At 44.6% G+C, this 8,788-nt stretch overlaps 1 protein-coding gene across 1 annotated transcript in view; it reads right to left on the bottom strand.

Moving 5' to 3' along the window:
- Nucleotides 1-714: 714 nt before the first annotated feature.
- THEM4 (thioesterase superfamily member 4) overlaps nt 715-8,788 on the bottom strand; it is a 41,378-nt gene continuing 33,304 nt past the window's right edge. Inside the window, exons 5-6 of the mRNA XM_040626736.1 lie at nt 5,072-5,196; nt 715-959 (exon numbers count right to left, since the gene is read on the bottom strand). Of these exons, the coding sequence (XP_040482670.1) occupies nt 925-959; nt 5,072-5,196 (160 nt within the window). The 3' untranslated portion in view covers nt 715-924. The remainder of the gene's footprint in view (nt 960-5,071; nt 5,197-8,788) is intronic.

Here is an 8,788-nt window from a genome sequence, read left to right as displayed (position 1 = left end):
GGCATCATAGGTGGGCTGTAGAGAAATACGTAAATAATGAAGTAGAGCCCTCAGGAGTGGGGTTAGTGCCCTAATAAGAGGATCTAGAGACTCTCTAGCCCCTTCTACCACGTGAGGACACAGGGAGAAGGTGCCAGGTATAAGCCAGTAAGCTGGCCCTCACCAGGTGACTGTGCTGGTGCTTTGGTCCTTGACTTTCTAGGTTCAAGAGCTGTGAACAATACATTTGTGTTATTATATAAGCTACCCAAGTCTGTGGTACTTCGTTATAGCAGCCTGAATGGATGAAGATACCTAGGAAGTAAATACCGGTTCCTTCCAGTGACGACCACCGACGCTGTTGGTAAGACACAACGGGGTGGCTTATATTGAGAATGGTAAAGCTGTTTAATCCCTAGGATCCAGATCTGAGGTATTCCTTCATTCCTACAGGAACTAGTTGTGCTTCCTACTGTGGCCAAAAAGACTTGTTTGGATACAGTAAAGCCAGCTTTGTCATTTATAACGCACACACACGCACACACACACACTCTCCTCCCTTTGGTTTTCTGGCATTTTCAAGTTTGTGGTAAGAGTTTCAATATGAATTTTTTCTTCAATCTGCAATGGGGCAGACATAATGCTCATGCACCCTTAAGGAGCCCATTCAAATTCAGGAGAACCAGAAACTTATTCTAAGGAGACACAAAGAATTGCTGATACCATCACACGGAGTCCTTCTGTGTTCAAGAGTTTAGAAGGTGGACACAGAGCTCCTGGAGTTGTATTCCAAAGATCTGTTCAGGAAGATCAGTGTTAGCAGGCTTCACTCTCTGGGGGACTCAAAAGCAGGTAAGCAGAGCAGGACCGGAGACAACAGGATCTTCTGGAGGGAAGGAGAGCCCAACGCAGACTGGTGTAGAATGCACCAGAAGGTCTTTTACGTCAAACTTTTTTAGGATTCAGTTTTACAAACAGGCCTAAACAAACAAAATAACAGAAGGTGATGGTAAGTCGGCTGGCTGCAGTCAGATAGGAATTCTCTGAGCAGAAATGTATATGTAGGGGCGCCTGGGGGGCGCAGTCGTTAAGCGTCTGCCTTCGGCTCAGGGCGTGATCCCGGCGTTATGGGATCGAGCCCCACATCAGGCTCCTCTGCTAGGAGCCTGCTTCTTCCTCTCCCACTCCCCTGCTGTGTTCCCTCTCTCGCTGGCTGTCTGTCACATAAATAAATAAAATCTTTAAAAAAAAAAAAAAAGAAATGTATATGTAAGGAAAGGGATTTTTTTTAAAGAAGGACCTTTTATTTATTTATTTAATTTTTTAAAGATTTTATTTCTTTTTTCGACAGAGAGACACACAGCAAGAGAGGGAACACAAGCAGGGGGGTGGGAGAGGGAGAAGCAGGCTCCCTGCTGAGCAGGGAGCCCAATATGGGGCTCAATCCTAGGACCCTGGGATCATCACCTGAGCCCCGAAGGCAGATGCTTAGCGACTGAGCCACCCAGGTGCCCCAGGAAAGGGATTTTGATTCATATTTGTACCTTCCATCTTTGGGCCTACTTTCCTTTCTTAGCCAAATTAAGAATCAGCTTTTGATTATCACAACACAATAGTGCCCTAGGGAACCAGTCTTCTCCCACTTCATCATTTCATGGTTCGTTACCATTTCCATTAGATACAGTTAGGAAAGGGAAAGCAAGCGAAATGACAACTAAGCCATCTGGAACCTTTGATACTGAAAACTTTAGGGAGCCAGGACACACAAACCACAGCCTGGAATGGAGTGTTTAAACTGACTATGGATTCAAATTATTCAGATCTTATTCCTGCTTCTTTTATCCATCATTTCTGCAGTTAACAATTGGCAGGGGGTGGGGAGGAGGAATCAATAATAAGGCACAAAAAGCATTAATGATAAAGGAAAAAAATTTAGTAAGTACAACTACATTAACATGAAAAATAACTTCCGTTCATAAAAATGATACCTAAAAGAAAATAAAAGGTAACTTACATACTGGAAGGTGCAGCTTACATGTCCAACAAAAACATTAGTTCAATACAAAATATAGATAGAAATCCTATATATCAGTTTTAAAAAAGGGGAAAAAAAACAGTAAAAGAGGCTGAACAAACAGGAATTTTACAGAATGGGAAACAAATATGGTAAAGAAATATATGATGAAATGCTCATCTTCATAGGTGATCAGGAAAATGCAAAACAAGATCACACAGAGATAACATTTTATAACCATTTGATTGGCAAAAATCCAGAAGTCTGACTTTACTAAATGCTAGAAAAGACGGATCGACAGAATCTCCGATGTCGCCAGTGGGAGTATAATTTAGTAACAGCTTTAGAAAACAAGCTGGCGTTCCCCTGTGAAGCTGAACACTCCCAGACTCTGCACTCCAGAAATTCTACTGACTACATGCCAAACTCTTGTCCACATTCACTACCAGAATGTTCACAGCAGCCCATTCGGAAGAGTCCAAGGCCCACGGGAGACCTGGGTGGCTCAGCCGGTTAGGCGACCGACTCTCGATTTCTTCGGCTCAGGTCATGACCCCAGGGTTGTGAGATCAAGCCCTGAATCAGGCTCCAGGCTGCGTGTAGATTCGGCTTAAGATTCTCTCTCTCCACCTCTACCCCTCCTCCACTCCCCCTCCCTCTCTTAAAAAAAAAAAAAAAAGAGTCCAAAGCCCAACATCAGAAGAGGAGATAAATTCACTGTGGTATAGTCGTACAATGGAGTATCACTAAGCAGGAAAAATGAGGAAACTACACGCCGAAAACAGTGAACTTCAGCAATGTGAAGCTGAATGAAAAGAAAATCAACCCCCAGAAAAGTACATATAGCATGATCTCTTTTTTACAAAGTTCAGAACAAACAACTAAACTGTACATTCCTTGGGTACACACATTTATTCTCGATAAAACTTACTAAAATAAAAAATTAGGTATAAGCGAATATAACATTGTATGTTAGTTATACTTCAAAAACCACAGGGGAAAAGCAGGAGGATAAGATGGGAAAGTAATTAGACAGGGATATGATATTAAGATTCTGGTTCTTGGCTGATGGTACGTTTCAGGGTGTTTATTATTAAACAGAAAAAAACATTAGTGAATGAATAAAGATGACAGTTTCATGCATCAATGATGCCTACTGTGTCCTAACTCAAAGAGTCTGATTAAGCCAAACCCAGGCATCTGAGGTCCATTAAAATAAAGCAGAACAGAAACAAACAAAAAGCAGTGAGTATCTAAATCACCTTGACTGAATCTGAAGCTACGGAAGGTAAGGCTTCAAAGGCTCTTCCCTTGCAAAGGTGCCGTCAGAGCAGCGGCTGCGAGCTCAGGGCTGCCCTCTGGAAGCACTTCCAGGAAACTGCCTATCCAGACCGCAGAGGCAAAGGACCTGCGTCTCCCAGACGGCAGCAGCAGCATCTGCGGTTTCTTTCCTCGTTTTACATAAAAACTCACATTCGTACCCAGTTTTGCATTCTTTTTCTTCACTTTCTTAAATTGTGCAAGCTTTAAGGTGCCACAAAACCTAGCTCTCCCGTCCTGCTAATCCACTGACATAACCATGTTACAAGTTACACAAGGGCCTCTGGTGGACTCTCCCTCCGACCTACCCGGTCCTCTTCCCAGAGGACACCAATCTTTGTGTGGCATTCCTGAAGGTCTCTGCAACACAAGCACACACAGATATCTTCCCCTCCTTCCCATGTATTACTTTTTATTTTGAGATGTCAAGCTGATAGAAAAACTGTGAGAGTAGTACAAAGAATGGCTTCCTCTGGAAACACTGGAGATTAACTTGCCAAAATGTGTGTAAAATGACAATATATGAAGTTCCTCACAATGTTATTTCTAAGAGCAAGAGACTAGGAAAACTTTCATGTCCAAGATCTCCAATTCCAGCCCAACACCACAGGGTTCATTCTAGTTTTCTCTCTTTCCGTTTCTGGAAATCCCTTCTCTGACGGTAAGGCACTGTGTAGATGCCACCGTCACGCATGGGCTCTGACACCTGACGTGGAGCCGTTCCCTACCCTACTTGGGCTCTGACACCCTGCACTGGGCCACCTGCCCGGGTGGACCCCTTCTTCACTCCACGCAGGCTGACACGGTGTTCAGCCATCACAGCCCCACCCCGCTGCAGCCTCCAAGTCGATCCCAAGCCTACCAGGCCCACTCTACCTAATGGCTTTTGGAATAAATTATTCAGGAAGGAAGGAAGGAAGGGGTAAAAGGGAAAGGAAGAAAAGGGGAAGAGAATGCAAAAGATCTCTCCACATTTTCTATACTAATGATAACATACTACATTCACAGTCCTGCATCTTGCGCTTTTCATTCAAGATGTATTAATGAGGGGCGTCTGGGTGGCTCATCGTTAAACGTCTGCCTTCAGCCCAGGGCGTGATCCCAGAGTCCTAGGATCGAGCCCCACATCGGGCTCCCTCCTCCGCTGGGAGCCTGCTTCTCCCTCTCCCACTCCCCCTGCTTGTGTTCCCTCTCTCGCTGGCTGCCTCTCTCTCTGTCAAATAAATAAAAATAAAATCTTAAAAAAAAAAGATGTATTAATGAGATAGCCCCATAATTAAATAATTTCCCTATTATTTATGGTACCGTAACATTTCACAAAATTTTCTGTGGCACACACAATACGGTTGCTCAACCACTCTCCTACTGATGGGTCTCTCTGTCTTGCCAATCTTTTGCTATTCCAAGTAACCTCACGTGAGTAACACAATTACTGTGACAGAAGAGCAACATGTATATTGTAATTTTGCACACTTTTTCCCACATCTGTGGGATAAAGTCCTGGAAATGGGTGAAAAAGAGCACATGACTTTGTAGTTTTATAGATTTTGACAAGCAGCTCTCTACCAGTAATGTTTAAGAACACCTCTAACTTATTTTTTTACATGATGGGGAATTGAAAATTTCTGGGCATTTGTGGGTCATAAAACCAAAGCGAAACAAAAACAAAACAAAACAAAACCCAACAACTCCCAAGCCCCCAAACACAAAACCCGAGAAACTAAACCAGACTAAAAAGACATAGCGGCACTTTCTTACTTGTTGCCTCGGAGTGTAGGGTCTTTCCATCCACACTTTGGACATTACAGGAAACAAACAATTTCCTTCCTTCAACTTTATCAAGCTGGCTATTAATCACAACAACAGAACAAAGGGGGATAGGCCTGCAGAAGGAAAAAAAGGAGACAATCTGTTTTTATTAAATATATGTAACACTGAGAAAATTTATGTAACACTGAGATGACCAAGTGCTTGTGAAGAGGTGGAAATCTGTAACAGCTGGTATCAGCACGTGTCAGATAAAACTGTCTCAGATCAGACACCCCTTACCCAGGCTGTACCCAGGGGCCATCCACACCTCCCCTTCCTCTTGAGTGCCACTGATTTCAGGTGGCAACTGGGTACCTGGGCCCAGGCTGGCCCTGGAGTTAGTATCAGAGACCGCCAGGGATCCTAGCTTTCGATGGCATAGGCTGTCCCATCTGAAGACCCAGAGCTGGGGCGCCTGGGTGGCTCAGTCGTTGGGTGTCTGCCTTTGGCTCAGGTTATGATCCCAGAGTCCTGGGATTGAGCCCCACATCAGGCTCCCTGCTCAGTGGGAAGCCTGCTTCTCCCTCTTCCACTCCCCCTACTTGTGCTCTTGCTCTCTGTCAAATAAATAAATAAATAAATAAATAAATAAAATCTTAAAAAAAAAAAAGCAAAACCCCAGAGCAAAGTCTGAAGGGCTCTGGAATCCTTTAAAGAAATGAAAACAGGACCATGGGACAGTCTCATCAGCATCTCTCATTTTCTATCATAATCCAAATTTCTCATCCAATCCCCTTTAGAGTGACTGTCACTAGAAAGACACCCAATAACAGCAAACTGCAGGTAAACAGCTAAATGTACTAACAAGCCAGGGCTGTGCAAGAGAACTTTCTGTGGTGACAGAAATGTCCCACCTGAGCTGTCCAATACAGTAGCCACCTTACAATGAACACCCAAACTGTGGCTGCTGTGAATGAGAAACTGAATCTTTAAATTTATTTAGTGAATTTATATTTGAATTTAAGTAGCCTCTTGGGACCAGTGGCTACAGTTACCTTTGGGAATCCTGGAGACACGATGAAAAAGGTACCTTTTCAAGGGTGAAATTTTATTTGGCAGAAACATAACGTGTCCGTGCTCCTACTTACAGTGCCGCCATGTAAAGGAACCACTCCAGGTGCAAGGAAAGTCATCACAGTGATGACTCAGCCCGGTTTTCGCTCCCATTAGCTTTTCCTGAACCTCCAACTTTGCTTTTATTTGTTTAAACATCTCTTTATATCATCTTCTATATTGTGTGTCTGATTATCATATCTTAAGTCCCTGAGGGTTTAAATCTGTTATTTATTCTTTCTGCTGATTCTCACTTATGGTGGTTTACTTCCTCAGGCTTATATCCTTGTATCTGGCACAGGATCTACTGTTCTAAAGGAAAAATGTCCTATAAAGTTGAAGGAAGGAAATTGTTTGTTAGAATTTCTTGTCTGCTATGTTGCTTGCAGAAGTCTAATCCAGGGCTTCCCAATCAATGTGCCATGAATGAGTTGAAAAAATGCTGAGCTATCGAATCTTTCATAGCTGGCTAGCTACCACTAATCATTAGCTGTTTTGTCTATTTATCTTTTTCTTTTATTATAATAATTTTTTTATTACATTATGTTAGTCACCATACAGTACATCCCTGGTTTTTGATGTAAAGTTCCATGATTCATTAGTTGCGTATGACACCCAGTGCACCATGCAATACATGCCCTCCTTACTACCCATCACCAGCCTATCCCATTCCCCCACCCCCCTCCCCTCTGAAGCCCTCAGTTTGATTCTCAGAGTCCATAGTCTCTCATGGTTCATTCCCCCCTTCTGATTACCCCCCTTTCTTTATCCCTTTCTTCTCCCACCGATCTTCCTGTTTATTTATCTTAATACGCTAAACGCAAAGTATGACATTTCTATCAGGTGTCAGGAAACTATCAGACCTGAGTAAGAGGCAATCTTGCTTCTTAGAAGAAGGGTAGATTAAGACCCCATGCTTAACACTGTAAATTATCTTCAATTAAATTTAATCCCAGGTTGTTATCTCTAATCCCCCAGAGGGCCACCAATTGATTAATTTATTATTACTATTATTATTATAACTCTAACAACTATATACAAAATAAAAGGCCTGACAGATGTTAAGCTACGGCTGACCCTTGAACAATGTGGGAGTTAGGGGCACTGATTCCTGCAAAGCCAAAAATCCATGTAGAACTTGACTGCCCCAAAAATCTAACTCCTAACTGTCTATTGTGGACCAGAATCCTTGCTGGTAATATAAGCAGTCAATTAACACATATTATACACTGTATTCTTACAATAAAGTAAGCCAGAGAAAAGAAAAATTTAAGAAGATACAAGAACGAGGGGAGGGAGTTAAGATGGCGGAGGAGTAGGGGACCCCTTTTTCAGCCAGTCCCCTGAGTCGAGCTGGATAGGTACCAGACCAGCCTGAACATCCTCGGAAGCAGCCTGAGACGCAGGAAGATACATCTGGATCTCTACAAATGAACATCTCCAGCTCTGAGTATTGAGGTACGAAGCGGGGAGCTATGAAACCGTGCACAGATATCAGAAGATAAACGGAAGCGGGAGGGAGCCGCCACGTTCGGGCGCCGGGAAGCGGCAGCCACCTGCACAGGGGAGCGGGTGGACTTGCGGATGGCACTCGCGAGAGAGCGGACTGAGACCGTGAGCCGGGGAACGCGCGTGACCAGACTGAAACGGAGCTCTGGTGTGCTCACTGGATCCAGACTGAGACCGGGAGCTCTGGGAGCGTGGGGGCGGCTGGTGGCTGGCGGTGTTAGAAACACAAAGGACAGAGACGCGCCGGCCCTGGAAGTGAGGGCTAGGACACCGGGTGTGGGGCGCACATCCCGGGACGCTGCAGGGTTGAGCAGCACCAACAGAAACAGAGTTAAAGTGGCCAGAACATCAGTGGAGAACGGTCCGCGATCACTCTGTTCTGAGACAGAGGCTGAGATTCGGCCACTGCTGCTCTGACTCTCAGAAGAGGCACGGCAAACCGCCAGGGAAAGCCGCCAGAGAACAAAAGCCTGGAAATACCGGCTCACAGGGTGCCCATCCCCATCCCCCCTCGCAGGGGACACTGAGACTCTACCCAAACAGGGTTGCCTGGGTATCGGCGCGGCAGGCCCCTCCCCCAGAAGGCAGGCTGAAAAATCAAGAAGCCCACGTCCCTAAGATCCCTATAAAACAAGTGCACTCTGCCTGGGTCCTGGTCAGTAATTTGGGCTCTGGACACCCCGCAACTTCTCCTCATCAGAATAACAAGGGGAATTCCCCCGCAGCAAAGAAAAGACAATGAGTCTGTGGCCTCTGCCACAGAACTAATGGATATGGATATAACCAAATTATCAGAAATGGCGTTCAGGGGCGCCTGGGTGGCTCAGTCGTTAGGTGTCTGCCTTCGGCTCAGGGCGTGATCCCGGAGTCCTGGGATCGAGCCCCACATCGGGCTCCTCTGCTGGGAGCCTGCTTCTTCCTCTCCCACTCCCCCTGCTTGTGTTCCCTCTCTCGCTGGCTGTCTCTCTCTCTGTCGAATAAATAAATAAAATAAAATCTCTAAAAAAAAAAAAAAGAAAGAAAGAAATGGGGTTCATAGTAACAATGGTGAAGATGATGTTTAGACTTGAAAAAAATATTAATGAAAATATTAAGGAGAATATA

This window comes from Ursus maritimus, unplaced genomic scaffold, assembly GCF_017311325.1.
Source record: "Ursus maritimus isolate PB19 unplaced genomic scaffold, ASM1731132v1 scaffold_12, whole genome shotgun sequence".
Classification (NCBI taxonomy): domain Eukaryota; kingdom Metazoa; phylum Chordata; class Mammalia; order Carnivora; family Ursidae; genus Ursus; species Ursus maritimus.
The sequence above is the reverse complement of the archived record's forward strand: the minus strand, read 5'-3'. Positions and strand labels throughout refer to the sequence as shown.